Source organism: Pocillopora damicornis, chromosome 12, assembly GCF_964200805.1.
Source record: "Pocillopora damicornis chromosome 12, jaPocDami1.2, whole genome shotgun sequence".
Taxonomy (NCBI): domain Eukaryota; kingdom Metazoa; phylum Cnidaria; class Anthozoa; order Scleractinia; family Pocilloporidae; genus Pocillopora; species Pocillopora damicornis.
In genome coordinates this window covers 12,042,602-12,063,748 of record NC_142681.1, presented here as the reverse complement: position 1 = coordinate 12,063,748, position 21,147 = coordinate 12,042,602, and the positions used below count along the sequence as shown (strand labels likewise).

The following is a 21,147-nucleotide window of genomic DNA, read 5'->3' as shown; positions in this document are numbered from 1 at the left end:
CCTACAATCATGAGGTCATACGCGAGAAGTGACAGAATTGATGGTAGTCAGCAGAAGAGGTCCAAGCAAAAAAATTCCAACATGGAGGGCCACCAACCGGGTTGGTGATTATTTAACTAAATCAACATAACGATGTGAACCTTCCTTCGCAATATTGTAATTTTTAGTTGAGTGTCGAAAGTACTCCGGGATTGCATTGGTTTTGCTCTACTACGCTTTGGGATTGGTCCAGAAAACGCGCCCCGCTCTCTCGACCAATCAGATACAAAACTAAACCCAATCAAAACTTTGTTACCCGCGTTTTCCCGCGCTTTAGGTGGCTTGCTTGTGTTTACTTTGAGTTCTCATTGGCTCTTCAGGGCATTTTCCATTCTTCTGATTGGCCGATGTAATTACTTTGGGTTTAATTTTATGACACTCGATCAAAAAGTGGTCCAATGAAATATGAGCAAGATGCAAGTTGAATTCAATCCTATCTTTCTTTAAAAGAAGGCTTTAGCCTTGCGGGTGGATTACAAAAACTTACAAAAAGGACATTTTGATACCTAAAACATCGTTCTTATAGGAATACTGCTTTTTTTTTACCACGTGACTTAGATAAAACTGAAATAGTAAAGGAACAAATATTCTTTAAAAAAAACAGAGAGAAAAACTCCTTTTGGTTCAGGCCTTAGGAGATGTCAGTTTTACTTAAGTGATTAATAGACAATCTCTCGACGCAAACGTCTTGCGATATAAGATCAATTAGACTTCCGTTTCTGTTTAGAACTAAAAATAATTTCGGTGATAATTGACATATCCCCTTCGACATATCCCCTGGTCTCAGTTACTTTCTATTTCCTCGTTTTCTCATGTCACATCCCATCTCTATTTTAACCGCGAGGGATGGAAAAGGTGGCGGATAGAGAATTTTATCTGATATCAAAAAGCCTCAGAAGACATCATAAAAATAGACTGAACGGTAAAAACTCTCTGCTCCACTGTATAGGTGATGAGACTTCGAACAATAAACGACAACGGATAAATGGATAAATCACAAAGAACAAAATAGAGCAATAGACTTATAAATCAGAGATTTCTCATTATTTCTTAGTCCTAGCCTTCAACGAGAGGGGCATTTAACCTGTTGTGGAGAGAGTTTCTGTAATTGTTATTGAAATGCAAACTTCTTATATCAATTATATATCTGTTATCACTGGCTCCTTGACATGATCATCTGGAATAAACCCAGATTTCTTACTATTCGGCGAATAAGCCCAGATATACCCAGGCACAATTTGGTCCTTTAGATTTGCATATACATACTCTCCGGGTCTAACAGGCAAATCGTCAAAAGCCTTCCCTTCAAAATTGTAAAGTACTATTAGACGCGTTCCTTTTAGGGTGTAAGTCTTATCACTGGATGTTGATGAGGTTACATCCGTCTGCCATGATTTGCCTTTCATCCCAGTCGAACTTGAACTTACTGGTGTGACGTCAGAAGAACTGAGGTTCGGTGAGTTGAGCGATGCCCCATTTGGTGAAGATAACTGCTGAACACAGGCTATATGTGGAAATGAAGGAAGGTTTTGAATGAGAGAAATTGTATTTCTGTATGAATATTTTCCAACTCATTTCACTCGTAAATGATAATAAATAATTGCATTTCCTTCATGCCTAAGAGCCCACCAAACTTGAACACGGGTTCGTTGCCTAATTTCCATATATACTTTCTTAATTACTACACACAATCGTCATGAAATCCAAGTCTTTTTTACTACAATGCCAAGGAAGAACGACTGAGTAATCTGAAAGTTTAACTGCATTCATGTCACTGTAATCTCTCTCTCTGTAAATATTCTCTGGGGAATATCCGAAGACGAGATTTCCCTAAATAACTTTAAAAGGATTACTCAGTTCAGGAAAAAGTCCTGAATGAGCAATTTTAACAGTCTCTCTGAGTTAAGATCAATCAATCAATCAATCAGTCAGTCAATTTGTACTCTATTTCATAAAAGTTCCTTGTCACGCAATTTTTCATCTTTCACCATGAATTTATCACGCATAATATTCAAGTAAACAACGATTCAGTTCAGCGCAGCTTCTGGCAGTGATGAGCGACAAAAAAACTCAACATGGTTTTGAATTTGCCCACGAATTATATACCCCCCCTGGCCTTTCTCTTGTTGGGGTGATGTTTATGTTTTTTTCTTTTGATTATATTTTGGGAGTTTAGGAAGTGTAATCGATATCAAAGATAATTTTTTTCGTTCACGTTTGCAGCAAATCTGCCTCTCGATCCATCTGCTTTTTATGGTTTAAGCCTATCTTTATTTAAGCCTGCTTTTTATGGTTTAAACCTATCTTGCTTCATCCGGCTTACTTTCAATCATGTTTCCTTTTGCCGTTGATAATGATTAAACTTCTTTCGAATTGCTCCAGACGAACTAAATCAATACTTGCAAACTTTGCGGCTTGTAACCCAGATGAACTGCAAACGGTTGAGCGCTCTTTTTCTTTTTTATGGTTTTTTGTTTTTTTTGTTTTTCATGAAACGTCAGAAGTTCAAGACCAAGAAAAGGTTTTCAGTTGCCGAGTAACATGCATTTTACAAAATTTGAAAGGGATTTTTTATCAGCAAAATGTCGCGTCGCTTAAAAGTATTAAAAGGTGAAGGTTATCAAAATAACAACAATCCAGAACAATCCGGGGGATCTTAAACGAGGCGAAGACATCGTGTTAATTGTTAAAAGAGCGATTTTTACTTTATCGGTTAAGAGTCTTCGGAAGGGAACTTAATGGAAAATGTTTATCCTGATAAAAGATCAATTTCCTCTCGTAAGGCAAAGCTACGTGCTGGGCTAAGTAGAGAAAGTTTTCTCGGGTTTCAAATGAGGTTTCGAAATACTGAACAACCTGATAAAAATAGCCCTACATCTAAAAAAAGGTAACTCGTATCAAATACTGCTTTTCACAAACGAAACGGTAACGCCGACGGAATCTCGAACACGCTAGAACATGTCTTAATTATATTGATATTTTGCATCCACGAGTCCTAAGAATCCGAAATTCGACCATTTTAGCTCTTGTCAAAGAGTCTGGCCTGCTAATATGCGTGAGTCTTTCCTCTTTCCTTTGATATAGTTACTGGGATTTTATATTCGCTTTTGCAGTTAACAAAATCTTAATTAATAACATGACCGCTCTGTATTAACTTCCTCTATCATAGGGGAAGTTAAGAATCTTGCCTTCTCTCGGGAAACATTTAGTAAATGTTTTATAAAGTTCTTCACTTTGATACAAGAAAGCTAAGAGCTTCCTCACAACTTTACTACATTGTTTCGTACACTCTTCACCACATGAAAACTAAAAAAACACACACAAGATGTTAAGAAGCAAATTGTTTACCTTCGCAGACGTGAGAGACGACAAAAGATCGAGGAACAAAGCCTTCCTCACCATCATCCGTGGAGACCCAAAACCAATCTTCGTCTTGATCGTTTAGCAGCATAACAACCTCACCTCGACAAACGCTTAAGTCATTCTCATAATGCGCAGTATAGTCATATAAAACTGTCAGCTGCGGACCGTAAGCTCTCTTGGGGAAATAAGTCATTGAGTTATTTGGGCTATGACTTGCTCTATTTAGAGGATCGTTGAAAACGACCACCGTAGTTCTTTCGCCGACTCCGTCCTCGCTATCCTCGAAACTATCCTCGTAACCTGAGGTGCTTGACTTCGAGTCGGTGGATACACTTCTCGTCGAGCAGTAAAACAACGGGATAAACCCTTTATTTCCTAACGAGTCAATCGCGTAAACCCAGTCATTCTCTTGGTAGAGTATTTTCACGTGCTGTCCTTTTCGTACTTTAAGTTCCTCTTTATCAACCGGCTCGTAACTTTGCGTTACTTTCACTCGAACGTTGGCAGGTTTACCCAAACTTGCAGCTCGAATTTTCCGTTCAAAAAGCGTTTCATGTCTCACGCCCGATTCGTTGATTCGGACGTTTCGCTTCTCCTGTTTGTGGCTTGGAGTCGAGCCATTTTTTAGAGCAGACTTCGTAACTTCTGAGGTCGTTGTCCCTTTTTGCTGTTGACTTGATGACGGGCGATAGACATCAGGTGGATAAGGCTTCTTGCTCTGTAAGACTAATAAAAAAATTAGGCGATAAAATTTTTGTCGGAGTAAAATGAAACGCTTAATTATGACACAATAACAATGCAGTGGGAAAGACAACTTTCAAAGCACGGCGAATTCTAATTATTTTAGTGTGCAAAGAAAAACGACAAGGAAAAGAACGTTCTCCCTTGAAACAAAACTCTTACCTTTCTTTTTCAATGTCAGTTGTGATGGGCAAAAGAAAGCCATCGTGGCGTTTTCGATTCAAACATTATATCGATGTGTTACTGGCGTACATGCCGAAGGCATATTTGAAATCTTGTTTGTTTTTCCGCAAGGAAAGTAAATAATCGATACGACAAAATCTGCATCTCTGCGTCACAAGCTCTCCAGTTTATTAATAGAAAGTGGGAAGCTCAATAACCCTCTGGATTGTTTACATGTCCCACACGTGTGATCAGATCGGCCAATCACAGCTAATCTAGGTTTAATAAAACCGCAGATTCGACACAAAATATTTAAAGAGGAAACAATGGAGATGAAAGATCTTGCAAGTTTGGAGAGACAAGCCGTCTCTACATCAAACTAACTTTGCTGGGATATTAGAAGAAATTTTCATGAGAAGAAATTTTTAAACAATGGATTGTCCGAGATATAACCATAATATAAATAAACTGTGCAATACATAGACATTAACATCCGGTTTAACAAGAGTGGAGAATTGAAGGAATTCAATTTAATAGACAGATCGGAAGTTAATTTTGATTTACCCTTAACAACTGCATTTTAACTTTTGATCGCCGTTTGTGTTATTGTCTTTTCTGTTTCAAGAACAGCTTCCTTTCACGAAATACAACTCTTTGTTTTCATTTTTGTGAATTCATGAGTGTCTGGTTGCTCTTGAAATAACGATCCGTGAGATACGCCAAGAGTTGTTCACGTCCATTAACGGAAATCCTTAGTTCATCTATCGCTACTGAAATACTATTTTTCAATTACGGTTTGTCATCGCTGTTATGTCTAAATTAAAGTTTCCGTAATTGTACAGTAAACTGCAAGATGATATACTTTCATAACTATCTGTATTTCAAGGTGATATTATTTCGTCAACGGAATAAGGCAAACGACAAGATTTAAACCGGCTGTGCAGTCAAATCAAAACAAATACTGCAACTTTGATCAAGAATGCGGATTTTGAGGAGCATGAGAAAAGTGAATAAAATGCTAATAACATAAACGCTTTAACCACAACTGTTCTTACGAATGCGCGCGATATGGGGCCTACGTTTAATTCAAAGCAAAGCTACAGTCTGGTGTGGGGAGGAAACTGCCGATGAGAGATCATTTCTAGCATACGTTACAATTCATGCTTACAACTACTCACGCCCTTAGATTAAAAACTGAGTTATTTTCTTTCTGCAAAATCAATGAATCAGATAAACTTGTCTTCATGCAATGAAATAAACCTCAATGTTCCACGAATGTATGTCAGAGTACTACTCAACTTTTCCCTTGGAAATTTCAAATCGGTATTCAACGGGGTATATCTTGAACCATAGGTGCAGTCTGAAGGCGAGGGAAGAGATAAGGAAGCGTGTTAAACTGCATGAAAAGTGTGAAAAATTAATCATAATAAGAGTACACATTTTGCACCTTTAATCACATGGTTCTTGTCCGGACTCAAGATCTGGCACTTTCGTTGTACGGTGTTTTTGGACATATTACGTAACTGGGAATTAAACAGCAAACTTAAAAGGTATTCTGCAGAACGCACTGTTATGGCAGCTTACAACGGACTTGGGCAAAGAGATACCCTGCTAATTCGTGGATCGTAACGTAGGGTCAAAAACGTGCCGATTTCCACCTCCACGACTCCGACGCCTTCAAAATTCTTTCGTGCACCAAGACTGAACCTAGAAGCGTTTGAAAGTCACCTTAACCGGCTGCTACAGATATAGCTCCGTTTGCAATCCTACCGGCTTGACGCGTACAGTACTGAACTCTGTAACGTGCACATTGTCAGGCGACAATAAATTGGTTTAAATCTCAAGTATCTTTTAATGCGCTTAATGCATCGTCTCTCGGGTCAAGATTATGAACCCCCCATGTTCTACGATTCTAATAGTTTTTCCCTTTAACAGCATAGTCACGCCTTGCCTAAACGACCTTTGTACGTTACTTAAAATGTTTATGTTAAATTTGGGAATTATCAATTACATAGTCCCTCCTGAAAGGTTTTGATTTTACTTCAGAAAGCAAAATGTTATGGATGTTTTTCAAATTCTTTTTATAACTAAATTTGCTTATACTGATTATGAAATTGCTTAAGCTAGATAAATGTATAATCTGATTCTTTGAGATAAAGACGAAAATTTGTCAAAAATGAAGGTTATTTATCCTTGGTACTTAAACAACATTTTCTTATAAAGCCACAACTTAGGGGCTTTCTCAGGAATATTTGCGGTTTCCCTCTTTACTGTCATAGAATCTGAGCGCACTGACAAGTTAGACCCCTCTCCAAAATGACAATGGAAGCGAATGTTGAATCAGGGTAACTTAAACCCTTTACTCCAAGAAGTGCCAATTGATTAGTTTGCCCTTACGCTACTAAGACAATACACTGTCAAGCACAAAGGCAATGAGAACAAAGACAAATATTTACTGGGAGCAAGAGAACACAAGTTCTCATGCTGGGAGATAATGTTTCTAACGTTAAATTCTACGAGGTAAAATTATGAGAAACATATAGCTGAAAGCTAAAAGAACCAAGATTAAGTTCTTGAGAGTAAAGGGTTATCTTATGAGAGAAATGACAATCCAAAACGAGTTATTGACAAGACCTTTGTTTTACCACAGTGGAGCAAATAATCCAATTTGTAAAAATGTCACAATGTTCTTTTTCCGAGTTGAAGTCACGACAGGTTTACTCGGCTGACACAGCCGCAACCGGGCAAATGAAACTTTTTAAGGCACCCATTGTTAAGGTTACTCAAGTTATTTTTGTGCAGAAATATTTTCTTGTGTAGTTTTGCATTTCAATGTGTTGAGATTCAGCCTCTATTTTGGAAAGGGTTATCAGAGAATGCGAGAGGTATCAGAGGTTACAGAGGTATATGCGACGCTTGTGGAAAATACTATTCGATAAACGAGCTCAAGTTTACTATCTTTTCCTAATCTGTTTACATGCATGTCATGGATGAGTAATGAACATTCTAAACTGAATCATATTTCAGACCATTTCAGTTACACATGAAAAAAGCTATGCTAATCGCTGACATATTCTAAAAGTACACAACAAACTAATGCAATCTTCCAGCATCCTCTGGCTAAAGATTCAGCTTTTATTGCGATATTTATTGGGCCATTTTCATCAACAGATGTCAGTACCGAAGCCATTGCATAATATTGCGTGCCGTAATTGCAAGCGTGCAATAGCCCACATGAACCCAGCATTAAGCTCTTAGAATCCTTTTGACTCTGATACCGCACAATTTTTCCGTGACGGGAATAAGCGTGTTTCATGACTTATGTTCCAGACGGATGCCTGCTGATACCAGAATTTCGATTCATCTGCAAGAAATTCGTCTTGGGCTGCGTGGCTTGGCGAGTGCGCTTACCACGTTCCTGGAGCCTGAAGCGACCAGGGGCATAACTATTTGATACTCCGTGGTGCGACGCTGAGCCATCGTAGTTTGCCCCCTCCTTCCCCCCCCCCCCCCCCCCCCTCCAATATTTCGTCAGTTCCCAGGTCTCCTTGCAACGTGCTGGAGACCATTTACTCTTCTGGTTGGGGAGTGGGACTGTAAGTGCCTAAATCTATCAGCTAGAACGCAATCACCTCCCATCCCCCCCTCCCCGATATTTTCCCTCTGCAAACCAAGGGCGTGAACTTTGTCGCATAATTCTCTACTCGAACACTGGATATAATGGCATCCACTTAAGTGGAAGATAACTTTTGCCCTTGGATAGTTTATGCGCGTTTGTTTCTTTTTTTGTTACTTATAGTTCTTTTGTTATCGTTATTAGGTTTATTTTCATTTAGAGGAAAGAGTTTAGAACCTTGTGAAAGTTAATAATTCAACTGCTCACATCACATGAAGGTCATGCGCATAGCAGCGTTCAACGTAATGCCAGAGGAACTTTACCTTCTAGTCATTAAACACGGAAATCGTCAAAATTAGACAAAGTATCAATAGTAAAAGGGAGATACCGACCTGTATTACGGCCGTAAAAATCCCAGATAAACCACCGACAAGTCAGAGGCATGGCGTCGGCAAATGAATTTATTGTCGCTCTGTCAATGGTTTGCTTCTGTCAAACTGTTCATGCTACGCCAAATGCAACAAACTTCGAGTCGTCGAGCCTACCATATGATCCTCGATTGAACCCGAGTGTTGGTAATGGATATTTGGCCACTGCAGTTTACAGCGACACGGTTTATGTCTCTGGGATCTTCAACGGGCGTGGGACAGAAACTCCGAGTCACAGGGCGAGAATTCCTTCCACGTCGGCGATCGTCGTACGAACCAATCTCTCCTCTAATGCCACTGAAGAACTCTTCAGCCTTAATGTGGCACAAGGGGTGTTCTATCACAGGCTTCACGTGGATAACTTTACCTTAGAACAGCGAATGTATGCTCATCGGGTTCACCAGCATTTGCTTGTCACGGAGATAGCCTTTCAAAACAACATGCGCGACACAGTAAGTTTGTTTATGACTAATGTTTACGGACCGCCGAGCGTTGATATTGATTTCAAAAGAGATGATTTTCCACGTAAATCTCTGGATGACCTTAAGATCAATTCCATATCTGGGTACATTAAGATAACAGAGGAGCCGACCAGTCCGAAGGAGGGGGTCGCTGTTGTCTGGGGGGATATACCCCCTCGTTTAGACATCCGTCCTTCCTCGGAGATCCAAACCTTTTACTTTATCACGGCAATAGCGACTAGTTTAGACGCTAAGGATTTCTTGACGAGCGCGCATCAAGCTTATAAAGATGCTATGGAACAACCGGAAAAGCTCCTTGAGAGTCACATTGAGGCTTGGAAAGAACTTTGGGACGCAGGCCGCATTGATTTGGAGGGCAATCTTACATTGGCTCAGACAGTTTCCGGGAGTCTTTATTACACACTCAGGTAACTTGACACTACATCCTGTTTTTTTGTTTACCATTGTTTTCGAGGCTAAAAGGCTTAAATGTAATCCTTACTAATTTAATTAAAGCGATGTGTTTTCATTAGTGCTCGTTTAAGTGTTAGACTGAATTTAGAAATTTCACTTAACTGTTTTCCACCACGGTTTTAGCTCTTGATAAAAGTTTTTGGTTTTTTACGAATTTGTTCAATTTGAGTTCATTCAATGGAAGATCAAATCAAAACCCAATGGACATAAACCTTTCACTCTACGACTCCCAGAGGTGAATGACGCATAACTTCTCGATCCTAACAATATTAATACGATATATAGCAAAAACGTGATTCAAGCCGACAAGCCTTTCAGGCTGTCATCTTGATGAAACACAAACTTCTCCTAAATCTTTTACAAGGAAATGTGTAGCTGCTGAGAGAGAGAATTACCAATGCAATCTCGAGAATTGAGGATTTCCAATTAACGTTAGTGCTAATTAAGTACGTAAGCCACTCCAGTTATTGAACCCGTACATGTAGGCTTTCCTCACGAAAACACGTTTTCTCGTGTTTAGTTCCTCCGATTGTTAATCCCCTAACCCCAAAGGGTGACAAACATGGAATTGCCCCTCACATTGTCACCCTGCATCAAACATCAAGGTTACGAGTAAATGATTACCAAGAACCTTAGGAATGTGAAGGGAATAGTATGGAGAATTTACATACTGATGTTAAGGTGTGGAGGGTAAGAAGCTCCTTCGTGCTTAATTATTGAGGCCATAAAAGGAAGTAAGGTGGGGGGGGGGGGAGGGAAGGGCGACGCTGAGGGTGCCTGGAGGGAAAAATGACATCTGCGACAACGATTGCAGCAAGGGAGCTATTTCCAAAACAAAATAAATGAAATTACAAGACAGACTACTCTTACGGTTGCGTGTGATATTAGACGTGTCTGAGTTCCAGTTTTTCTAAGTCTACCGACATCTAATTAGTTTGGTTTTTTTTTCAGAAACCTTAAGAACATTATACTAATCCCTTAAGCCAATAATTGAACTTACTGGAAAGGGGAGGGTCATTTTCTCGTTAAGAGCCTTGATAAAGAGTTACGTAATATTTGATTCAAAACTTGAATAACGTTACAACGTTATTTCTTGCGAGGAGTGAGTTTTAAAATTCTGATCGGCTATTAATCTTTGTTTTCGTCTTCTAGCTCCCTTCGCTCCTCGAGGATTTTCGGTCTGAGTCCCGGAGGCCTGGCGACTGATGGATATGATGGTCACGTGTTCTGGGATCAGGAGACGTGGATGTTTCCCCCGCTTCTCCTTCTACACCAAGATTTGGCGCGAACGTGTCTCGCTTACAGGTTTGAGCGGCTCCATGCAGCTGAAGAAAAGGCTAAGAAATATGGATTCCGAGGTAGTTATCGAGAAAATGATTTCGTGTAAGATACACCAATTACGAAGAAAGCAGTTGAAGATTTTGCAGATCCCAGATGCATGGGGAGTGAATATAGCATAAATGTTTACGTTTTATGATGCAGACGTGAATCGGCTCCACAAATTATTGAAATAAAAATTTTATTTAAGCGCAGATCTCGTGGCATTGGTCACGCAATCAAACGTGGAATCTTTGGGACAGCAGCTCAATTTATCCATTTTTGTTATCACAAAGGGGTTGATGATTTGAGCCTTGACGAGCTTCTTGTTTCAGTATAACTCGTGGGCATGTGTACCTATTGGCGTTTAATTCTGATTTTTTTTTTAATTTTTCCGTTAAGGAGCAATGTTTCCATGGGAAAGTGCTGTGACTGGTTCAGAAGTGTGCCCCGGGGAGATTTACTCCGATTACGAGCAGCATATCACAGGCGATATTGCATTCGCAGTCAGGCAGCTATGGATGGCATCAGGAGACCAACAATGGCTCCGGAACCAGGCCTTTCCCCTTATTCGAGCCACTGCGGAATTCTGGGCGAGTCGCGCGATCTACAACGACTCCAAAAGAGGTTACGTCATTTACAACGTTATGCCACCGGACGAAGATGCTGAAGTCGTGAATAACTCGGCCTATACTAACATGATCGCCAAACTAAATCTAGAATTCGCCCACGAGGTCCTTCCGAATGCCTCCGAAAATTGGAAAACCATAGCACAGAACATGTACATACCGTTTGATTCCACAAACGACTATCACCCCGAGTACGATGGGTACCAAGGGATCGAGGTAAAACAAGCCGACGTTATCCTACTCGGATATCCACTAATGGTAAACATGAGCTCGCAGTTACGACGAAATGATCTGAGTTTCTACGAGCCCAGGACGAATCCGCGGGGGCCCGCCATGACCAAATCTATGTTCGCCATTAACTGGTTAGATATCGGTGAAAATTCTCGAGCAGAGAAGTCTTTCAATGCTAGTTACGTAAACGCAAAGATTCCCTTCATGGTTTGGACCGAGAGTGCGGACGGTGGGGGTGCTGTGAACTTCATCACAGGAGCCGGCGGATTTCTTCAATCCATTCTTTTTGGTTATGGCGGACTGCGTCTGCGCGATAGAAGACAACTTCAATTCAACCCCAAGCTTCCACCCGGGAGCACTGGATTAAAGTTTGTGGGTATCGATTACCATGGAAACAGCATAGACTTTGTGATTTCCGCATCGCATTCGCAGATTGTTGTTACGTCACGCCAACAATCAGCCCCAGTTCTCCAGGTGACACTTCTCAGCTCAAAGGAGAAGTATCGTTTAGAGATTGGGGAGAAAATTGAAGTGTCCAATGAACCACTTATAATAAGCCCTCTCCAAGCTAACAAAATAACTGAAATAAAACTTTTCGTGGAGACGGTATTAACATAAATGTCGATCACTTGAATAGTCAATAGATCCTGCCTAAAATTACCGGAAACCACTTCACTTCCCAGGCCCCCAAGCACCTAATAGAACTAATACTCAACGACTGTTCTCCGCAAAATAGTATTTAATAGCGAATGTCTGTGACTACACTGGTATACAACTCTGCTAAATAAATTATATGATAATAGTTAACATAACACTTCTGGGAAATACAATACAATACAATATAATACTATCTTTGCGTCACATTTCCAAATCGGTCATTGTTCAACCAGATATATTACAAATAAACACTCCAGATTTCAAGTTCAAAAGTTTAAACCAGTTATTAATACAGGGAGAACTTTATGCGTCTGTTATTTTGTGTATGAATAAGAACGAATCAGCAACGTTCGGTGAAAAAATTTCAAAATGCGCGCGAGTATGTATAGCAAGCATCCACCACAGCCTTGACCGTCTGAAAAGTAGGTAAATAACTTCCATATCAAGGGAAGCACCCAATAGAACTCTTCGGGTTTTTATAAATTAAGGGCCAAGCCCAAATATACAATAGTAAACCCCTTTACACTGGATAAAATACAACCCGTTTATAAAAATGGACTTCTCTAAAAGCTATAAAACTAAATTTCACTCGCTTGAACTTTCGAATAATCAATTTACAAGACATTTTCAATATTTTAAAAGCAGCTGGTTAGCTCAGCAACGCTATCTTTTAGAACTGTTCCCTCGAGGCGAATTGTGTCCTTTGGCGATCTTTTTAAACATTTGTTTTCCTTTGGAAAAGATTCCCTTTTTCTTTTTGGGCGTGTTATCTGGAACGCTGTGACTACCATTGATTGAGTTATACTTCTCTGGGGAATCCATGGGAGACTCCTGAAATGCAAACGGGACAGTTTTCGCTTAGTTATTCTACATAAGTAAGTCATCACGCAACGCTTTGATGTAGTCGTTGACCAAAATTCTCACAACGACGATTACTTTCCAGTGAAAAGCCTTGAAGGAGCTATACCGTGTTTTGTATAGCAAAGAATAATCAGCCTAAATGTTTCCAATTTGTTTCTCAACCATCCTCGTTATTTCTTTGTATGTTTTTTTTTAACCAAATAGAGAGTTTGCGATTTCTTCAAGCTGAAGGTAATTTAGCAGGTAATCAAAACAACATGTCACTGCTCCTTTAAAAATAAAAAGGTCAATAAAACCGTGATTCATTTGAAAAAAAAAGGGGGGGGGGGTGGGGGCAGGAAAGTGTGTATTGAAGAAATAACTCGGCAAGTTTGACGGTAATTTCAGCAGACTACACTGTTTTCGAACACCGGTTCAATGGCAGATGTAGTCATTGATGAATGATTCGCCGTCAAAAACAACATCGCAACGAGTTTGTAGATAAACCCCATTCCTATATAGCTTACGAGTGTTTTAACGTGCAGGTATTGAAGTTCAAATTTCTGTTTCAACCCAACTGTGTGCCTCATTGAAAAAACCGCTATTTTATGGCTCACAGCTTTCTATATTACAAAGTACTTATTCTTTTTTTTTTTTTTTTTTTGGAATTGATTTGCTTTCCCGGCTATACATCACTATCGCGTGAACTAATTTGGGTAATCTTTTTCAGAAAATCTCTACCTTCCGCAAGTTATGGCTATCAATCGAATTAACACATTTCAAGTAACAGAAAGATGAGGAATTTCAGACACAAGTGAACAAACCCTGTTATAAATGAAAGATATCAAATCCAGTTTTGACTATTGCAAGGTCCCACGTTGAGGATAGCAAACTGAATTCAACGTCTTTTTATTACCCTGTTCTTAGTAAGCATTAGAAATTAAATTTCCACAACTACAGGCGTTGGGGAAGATAAGTTCAATAGTACGCATTAACACAAAAACAAAAAATAAACAAAACATACGTGAAAGAACAGAAAAGGAAAACAATAACAAAGATCACGACGAAATGAAAGCAATAGAAAATAAAGACTGGAAAAGCAAAAGTGAGTGAACGCAACAAAGAAACCGAAATAAATAAAAAACAAAATGACTAACAAAAGAAACCGAACAAAAACAAGAAAAAAAACTCGACACAAACTAAAATAGCGCGTTTCAATTTATAGAAGATAGGCTACTAATGTCTGTTTTTTAAAAAAAATAATTATTATACACGACACCCTACTTTAATGGTTACCAGCCTAGCTTTAATGATTTACTTCGTATTGAAGCTTGTTGTCGTTCTCGTTATGGTTAAAGCTACTCCTCTACATCGTGAATGGTGTTTATTGTACTAACATAAATTGAGCTTTCCCCTGCCGCTGTTCCAAGGTCGTTCTTCACATCAGATAACAGTAAAATGCGAAGATTCCTAGCGGTATGATAGTTAAAACACTAAACTGATAAGTATTGTTAGAAACGCTTCAAAACATGGAAAGAACAAGAACGAGTTATTTGATAATTTGATCAAACACACTGAAGGAAATGATTAATAATTACTTGGGTTTGGCGAACCAAGACAGGAAGAATCAGTATTCATTTCAGCTCTTTATCACCCAATAAGAATACGTTGCATTGCTTGGCAACGAGTCATCAATGAGAAGCCAAGGGCTAACTTCAACTGCATTCGATGTAAAAGTCAATCTCGACGGGATCTTTCGTTTCAAGGCAGCGTTCAACCGCTGGACTTAATCAACGGGAAACAAATTGCGTCACCGAGAAAGGAGAGCAAGAGTGTGAGTAAAAGAATAGTGACATTCAGGCAGACGGACTTCCAGGTAAAGAGTAGTTCTAAGTTTCAAGAGGACACATGCATAGAGATCCACTTTGAAAGACAAGAACGAAAGTGTCATAACAACTGAGTAAACGAGAGTGACACAAAACATTGCACAAAAACAGTAGTTCAGTAAGCACATGAGAGAAAGGAGGGAACCGTGTTGAAATAGTCGAAAAACTTTTTTATTAACTTACATGGCTGTCGTTACTTGTGTCAAGTTGAGATTCCTCCATGGGATCAGACAAACTTTCAAGAAAATTTGAAGGTACCAAACCCCGAATTCCACGGAGCTCACCCTGAAAAAAGAGCACAGGCTAAGATTCAAATTTTGTATAAGCAATGTTTCCATTAGAACAAATTAAAGATCAGTGTTATAAATAGTCCAGGATCGCATCAGTTTCGCCTATCTTTGTCTGTGATTGGTCTGGAAAACACGCGCCTCTCTCTCGGCAAATGAGGTGCCACAGTAACACCAATCGTGACTTGGTTAGTGCTATTCTCCCACGCTTCAGGCACTTTGCACCTACAAAAGTTTCCATTAAATTCATGCGATATTTAGCTCTTTTCTTGTAAACCATTTGTACGATTTTATCTTTGGTTTCACGATACTCGATATGAAAGCCTTCTAAAAAACTCCTCGCCTCTTCATCTCTCAATTTAGGAGTAAAGCAAGATGGCAGTTCTGTGAGAAATCTATTTAACGACAAGAGCCTTTTTAAAAACGCTTTGGAAGGAAGGATGGTATCTCAAGATAAAAAGGAACCACTGCGGACCCAGTAAGTAGAATATTCAACTTATAACTGAGTCACTCACTGTAAAGAACCCATCCTCGTCCATATCGCCGTATACATAAATTATATCACCAACTCTAAACTTGAGTTCAACCTGAAGAACAAGAACGAAAAGTTTAAGAAAATACAAGTGACCAAAAATTTACCACCCACACCATAACGAAACGGAGACACTGGGAGTAATTAACCCTTTAACTCCCAAGATCTGATTGTCAATTCTCCTCTGTAGCTGCCACACATTTCCTTTTAAATTAGTTATGAGAACTTGGTGCTAGATCAAGATAGCAGCTTCTAACTGATAAGTTTGAATATTCTCATTACCTGTTTGCTGAAGAATGTATGGATATTGTAGGGAGAAGTTTTATGTTAATCACTTCTGAGAGTTAAAGGGTTAAATCTACTTCAACAACGTAAACAAACATTACAACATTGCACGATACGTCAATCAGCCGACGTAGATACTTGCTCAAATACACTGAGATCTCTTTCATCAGAGCTACAATTAAGCCTGGAGGGGTTGATTATTCTAGAGAGGTGGTCGTCAAAAAAAATAACATTGCAAAATAAGGAAAGATTTGATTTTTAAATAGTACGGAGCAGAAGTGGCCATTTAAGGTTTGAGTATGCAACTCTTTAATTTCAACAATAATTACCCCATCATTTAAAAAGACTACCAGTGAGAGCAAAGTAGCGCATCATTGCAGGGTTAATTTTCCTTCAGCCACCAGTGAAGTAATCCAGTAATATGTAAAATAATAAAAGAAACGTGTCCTGATCAACTGCTGTTCTTACCTCACTATCAGGGTTGGGCGACAGAGTCTGTGGATCATAATCAAACAGAGCTACCATTCTCCTGGGTGGCAGCTGATAATTGTCACTCGATCTCGGGTCCTCAAATTCTTCGCCATCTTCTAGGATCACCTCCTCAAGCAAGTTGTCGGACGGGGTAGGGCCAGCTTCAGTCTCTTCTGCCTGGGGAGCTTCCTCAAGGGGCTGGAGCTGGGCGGCAGATTCCTGAGTAATGCTCATAGAAGGCGTCGTGACAGTACTACCGGATTCTTCATCGTCGAGATGAACTTCTGATACCATATTGAACGGAATGTACCCCGCTCTCCCGTTTAGTTCGCCCCAGTAAAATCCATCTTCATCCTTGTCGCCGTAAATCTGGCAAGAGAGCGATTAAGTCGTCAACCAAATTATGTGCGGTTATCCTTTTCTGGAGAATCCAAGAAATTTTAACGAATATGGTCGACCTAAATAGTTTCTTTTCAAGCGGACTGCATTTGAAGGCAATGTAACGGCTTTCATTGTCGACCATAGGAGTCGGCTTCAAGCCGAAAAAAAAAAAACGAATGTTCTTTGTTTGGCGAATACACCTTGCGCAATGTTTAAAAAATCATGTTCTTGTTGATCATGGATGAAAACAAGACCAAACAAAACCTTTTTGTGGAAAGAAAGGAGTGCTTGACCTCACACTCTTTGTGAGAATGACAACTCTTGCCCAATCTTACCACTCCCCTTTCTTACCTTTATCAAGTCTCCTTCATTGAACGTCAGCTCCTCATCTTCAGCATCGGGATTCGGTGACATAGTAGCAGGGTCATAATCATAAAGAGCTAAGAACACACGCACTTGCTCCTCCGGGGCACCTCCGCCCGCGTACCCTTGATCAGAAGGCGCCTGTCCCTCCGCCGCCGGCGTAGCCTCGTCATACGCGTGATGAAGCGGTTGTTCTTCCCGCATCATTCCTTCCCCGTACTGTCCGTCTAGCGGAGTCGCACTCCTTTCTAGTTCCCCTCGGTCTGCCTCAGTGTCACTGTAGGTAATGTCGATGCCATCGTTGTCCACCAGCTCTCCTTCACTTTCTGAAAGCTTGATATTATCCACAAGTCTGTACGGTGAACCATGGGCAGCGTTTGTTCTTAGCTGGTCACTACTATTTGCTAAATATTTTCCAAAGCCTTGGCCCTCTGACGTTTTATTGGTGTTCACCGCCGAAGAACCTTCTGTTTGCGATATTTTACGAAAGCTTTCGAAGTCGACGCGTCCCGACGATTGATCCCAAACTTGCTCATCGTCGAGTAAATCCATGACATCATCATCGCTCTCGAAGCCCTCGGAGGCCGAGTGTGAGCGCGGAAAATGTACCTCTTCCGATAAGTCTTCCTCGTCTTCTTCTTGAATTATGGAAAGCGGGGCCTGTTCGCTTGATTCACTTTCAAAGTCACTCTCGTCATACTCTAGAGGACGAATATAAGGCATTCTATCCTCGCTCTCCTTTCCTTCGGGACTTGTTCGTTGAACACTCTGCGCTTCTTCCAATGACTGTCCTAATTCTTCCATGTCTAGGTCACTCTCTGAAGACATATCGCTCCCCTTACTAATTCTTGAAAGATTCTTTTGCGTTTCTGATGTTTCTTCGCCAGAAAGCGCTTGTTCTTCCTCAGCAAGCTGTTGCTCGACCTTGGGAACTTCGGTATCAGCTTCGATGTCATCGTTACTCTAAACACAAGAAACACAGGACATGAGCAAGTTTGGAAGTTTGCATTTACAAGAGTGAATATTTGGCTGGCCACGAGTGTCAAAAAGTCCTGGAGCAAATAACATGTAAGATTTCTAACAACTTCAGTCCGTTATTCTGTAACACGCGACAAAATTAACCAAGCTCATTAGCTTTGGAATTACTCCTTACAACATCAAGTAGATAAGTGATGAAAGTAAATAAAAAAATATCAATTAGGGGATTACAAACTGATCCAATACTTAATTCTCAGAACTAACAGCAAAAGAATTGCATGCAGACAGTATGAGGAATTACTGATGAAATCTTGAGCATTTTAACCCTTTAAAGCCTTGCATCAGTATGCAGATTCTCCATACTGTTCTCCATACATTTCCTAAGGTGCTGACAAGGAGAATTTGATTATTTAATTTATTCTCATGACCTTAATGTGTGATTCAAGTGACGTTGTAGTGAGAAATTACATGCTGGTCACTGTTAGGGGTCAAAAGTTTAAGGGTTACCTAATTTACAAGAAAATGTGTAATACTTAAATGGAAGAATTACATGACTAGAAGTCAGGATTTGTAGGGTTGAAATCGACAGTGCTCTAAGCAAAGGGTTTTGACTTAACGTTTGAAGTTGTTGGTCAAACAACCGCCGTAATCTAAAGTATAACCACATTTTCGTTCGAACAGAGCATGCCGGTATAGCCCCTGTTAACGAGCAAAATGGGAAGTTTACAGAAGGCTTACTTACGCTGTTTTTTTTTCATACTACTTCTACAAATTATCTACGACGTTCCACAGTCCAACGTTTACGTTACTTACGTATGAGTACATTTAAAAGGTGAAAAGAAAAATGGACAGGCGAGAATATAAAAAAAGAACTCTTGAATTCACCAAGAGATTTCCCTTTTAACCACCAATTAGTCTGAGGAAACAGGACCCCATTTTCTAACGTGAGGAGTTGAATAAACCACGTAAATAAAAAAAAAAGAAAAAAAAGCTAGTAAAATATAAACCCAACTTTCCGTCACCAACAAAAACATTAAAGAAGCAAAGAGGTACCTCTTCAAGCCGTTGATAGCCTTGCTCTTCCACATTCACCACAGTCTCTGTTTTAGCAGCTTGCTCTTTATCCTCCGAATCGTCTGGTATACAAATCTCAACTTCTTCATCATCTTCGTCTTCGGATCCACTTCTTCCGTCGCTTTTCGTGATACTTTCGGCAGTTTCCGATTCATTCCCAGCCTCGTATTTCCACACGACCGGTTCTCCCTTCGTTCGAGGCTGCGCAAGAAGACCAGAATCGTCCTTGGTGTGTTTGGCAATGTCTTCAACTAAAACTACTTGTGGCTGGCCATTCTCGCCCATACTGAAGCGTCTTACGCTATCGGCTCGTTCCCTTGGTGGCTCAGAGACCAGCTCACCATTCGCCAAGTTATCTGAGCCTTCGTGACCTCCATGAGATCCGAAAGATCTTTCTAACAACATATCATTGTTCCGCAATACCTGCTCAGTTTCTTTAGGTGTTATAACCTGATTTGCCTTGAAATTAAACATACCTAAGGGCATAACAACTTCATTTGAATCAGCTGACTCGCCCTCACACGACTGAGTTCTAACAATAACACGAAGAACATCGCTGTGACTTTTCTTGCTCGCCCGTTCGACCATCCACGACACGGCTGTCACGCAATCTGCTGTGGGTGACGTGACTTCCGTACATGGAAAGCCGTTGATGTAAACTTTGTATCCTGTCACGCGAGCGCCGTTTGAGGCACCTTTGTCTGTGATTGTCACTGGAATCCAGTTAACATCAAGGGTGTTTGATTGACCTGGAGTTGCTTCCACATCGAGAGGTGGGTCTGGCAGACCTTAAAAAAATAACAATACCTAAGTACACAGCAAGGGTAGACCCATAAGCGAAAAACTGGCTGCAGAGATCTTAATTTATTCATCATCTATGAAAAAAATTAAAAATCACAGTAGTATTCATGGGATTCATTAAACAAAAGATGCAGGAAATAATGGATAGTGATGCTGTTCTCAGTCTCCTTTAGGGCAACCTCGATTTTACCAATACTATTTACGCGAACAAAGTAATTCTCAAAGGCAGTATTTCTTTCAGGGGCTGGACTGAGATTAAGATCCATGTCAGGTTGCTTAACTACCACGATAACAGTGTCCTGTATCAACAACTAAACCCCCACCCCCAACCCTTGTGACGAAAATCCAGGTTGATAAACAGTGTTTCTCAGCCTAGTGTCATTTGTGTGGAACAGGAACTTAACAAAAGACGATGTCACAAATTCATTCAATACGAATAAAAACCTACGTTCTCCTTGGAAAGTCCACTAGTCGAGGTAAAAAGAGGTGAAAGTAGTAAAGCGTTGCCTTTTGAGGTATTCCCCTATGTTCTAGCTAGTCGTTGCTGGTCCGACAGCACTAAAACAAAAAGCTCTCCAGCACCCTGCTATTTAAAAATATCGTATGTTGAAAAGGTTTCTCAATATACCTCCTGGTTCAGTTCGAAATTCTGCTTCAGCTGTCAACAGATCAACCTCGATATCCTCTTCACGATCGTCAACTGACACTCGCTTAGGATCCTTTGCACGTATGTGAACCTTATACCACTGATCCGGTTCGAGATTACTGATTGTGTGCTGGAAGGTCCCAGGGCGAACTGTTCTATGGAGGTCCCCATTTAGAAGGATTTCGTGGCTGAATGAGCTGTTGCCAGGCGACCACTCGATCTTAGCTGACGTGGGAGAAATGCAGGTGACATGCACGTGACTGGGAGCAAAGTTTGCATCTGAGGGAAGAAAACAAACGGTTGGGAAAAAATCTGATGAACCTTAGAAGAAAAACATAAAGAATAAACTCAACTGAAATGATTCCCTCCTCCCGTCAAATCTGACTTTTCGATCTCCCAAAAACCTTAAAACCTTAAAAATTTTAATTTAAACATAAACACAATATCTCTTTCCTCTAGTTACAGATATAACGACATGCAAACCA

General features: G+C 40.2%; 3 protein-coding genes across 9 annotated transcripts in view; 1 reads left to right on the top strand and 2 right to left on the bottom strand.

Annotated features, from left to right (window-relative positions):
• Positions 1-460: 460 nt before the first annotated feature.
• Positions 461-8,453, bottom strand: LOC113674507 (SH3 domain-containing protein Dlish). Of its 3 annotated transcripts, none has more exons than XM_027190989.2 (3): positions 8,314-8,453; positions 3,388-4,128; positions 461-1,543 (listed from the first exon to the last, which is right to left on the bottom strand). In XM_027190989.2, the coding sequence occupies exons 1-3, from the start codon at positions 8,363-8,365 to the stop codon at positions 1,179-1,181; spliced, it is 1,158 nt and encodes a 385-aa protein (XP_027046790.2). In that variant the 5' UTR covers positions 8,366-8,453; the 3' UTR covers positions 461-1,178. The 3 variants fall into 3 exon arrangements, with proteins under 3 accessions (XP_027046790.2, XP_027046789.2, XP_027046791.2); XM_027190988.2 differs by lacking the exon at positions 8,314-8,453 and adding an exon at positions 5,753-5,993; XM_027190990.2 differs by lacking the exon at positions 8,314-8,453 and adding an exon at positions 4,306-4,502.
• LOC113674506 (protein-glucosylgalactosylhydroxylysine glucosidase) lies at positions 8,217-12,390 on the top strand. The gene is made up of 3 exons (XM_027190987.2): positions 8,217-9,238; positions 10,437-10,642; positions 11,004-12,390. The coding sequence occupies exons 1-3, from the start codon at positions 8,364-8,366 to the stop codon at positions 12,077-12,079; spliced, it is 2,157 nt and encodes a 718-aa protein (XP_027046788.2). The 5' UTR covers positions 8,217-8,363; the 3' UTR covers positions 12,080-12,390.
• LOC113674505 (peripheral-type benzodiazepine receptor-associated protein 1) overlaps positions 12,183-21,147 on the bottom strand; it is a 31,374-nt gene continuing 22,409 nt past the window's right edge. For 2 of the 5 annotated variants that reach the window (XM_027190985.2, XM_089189267.1), the window contains 8 exons: positions 20,645-20,941; positions 19,195-20,003; positions 17,152-18,126; positions 16,417-16,788; positions 15,647-15,718; positions 15,028-15,129; positions 14,356-14,428; positions 12,183-12,949 (listed from right to left, as the gene is read on the bottom strand). In XM_027190985.2, coding sequence (XP_027046786.2) covers positions 14,402-14,428; positions 15,028-15,129; positions 15,647-15,718; positions 16,417-16,788; positions 17,152-18,126; positions 19,195-20,003; positions 20,645-20,941 — 2,654 coding nt within the window. In that variant the 3' untranslated portion in view covers positions 12,183-12,949; positions 14,356-14,401. Of the gene's footprint in view, positions 12,950-14,276; positions 14,429-15,027; positions 15,130-15,646; positions 15,719-16,416; positions 16,789-17,151; positions 18,127-19,194; positions 20,004-20,644; positions 20,942-21,147 lie in introns of all 5 variants that reach the window. The other 3 variants (XM_027190983.2, XM_027190984.2, XR_003446525.2) reach the window with 2 other exon arrangements.

Bases quoted from the DNA above. Each gene is read 5' to 3' on its own strand.
- LOC113674507 (XM_027190988.2), bottom strand. From the start codon at position 5,819: ATGTCCAAAAACACCGTACAACGAAAGTGCCAGATCTTGAGTCCGGAC. The intron at 4,129-5,752 runs GTGCAAAATGTG...TTTTTTTATTAG, and splicing joins CAAGAACCATGTGATTAAAG to TCTTACAGAGCAAGAAGCCT. The intron at 1,544-3,387 runs GTAAACAATTTG...TTCCACATATAG, and splicing joins CGTCTCTCACGTCTGCGAAG to CCTGTGTTCAGCAGTTATCT.
- LOC113674506 (XM_027190987.2), top strand. From the start codon at position 8,364: ATGGCGTCGGCAAATGAATTTATTGTCGCTCTGTCAATGGTTTGCTTC. The intron at 9,239-10,436 runs GTAACTTGACAC...TTCGTCTTCTAG, and splicing joins AGTCTTTATTACACACTCAG to CTCCCTTCGCTCCTCGAGGA. The intron at 10,643-11,003 runs GTAGTTATCGAG...TTTTCCGTTAAG, and splicing joins TAAGAAATATGGATTCCGAG to GAGCAATGTTTCCATGGGAA.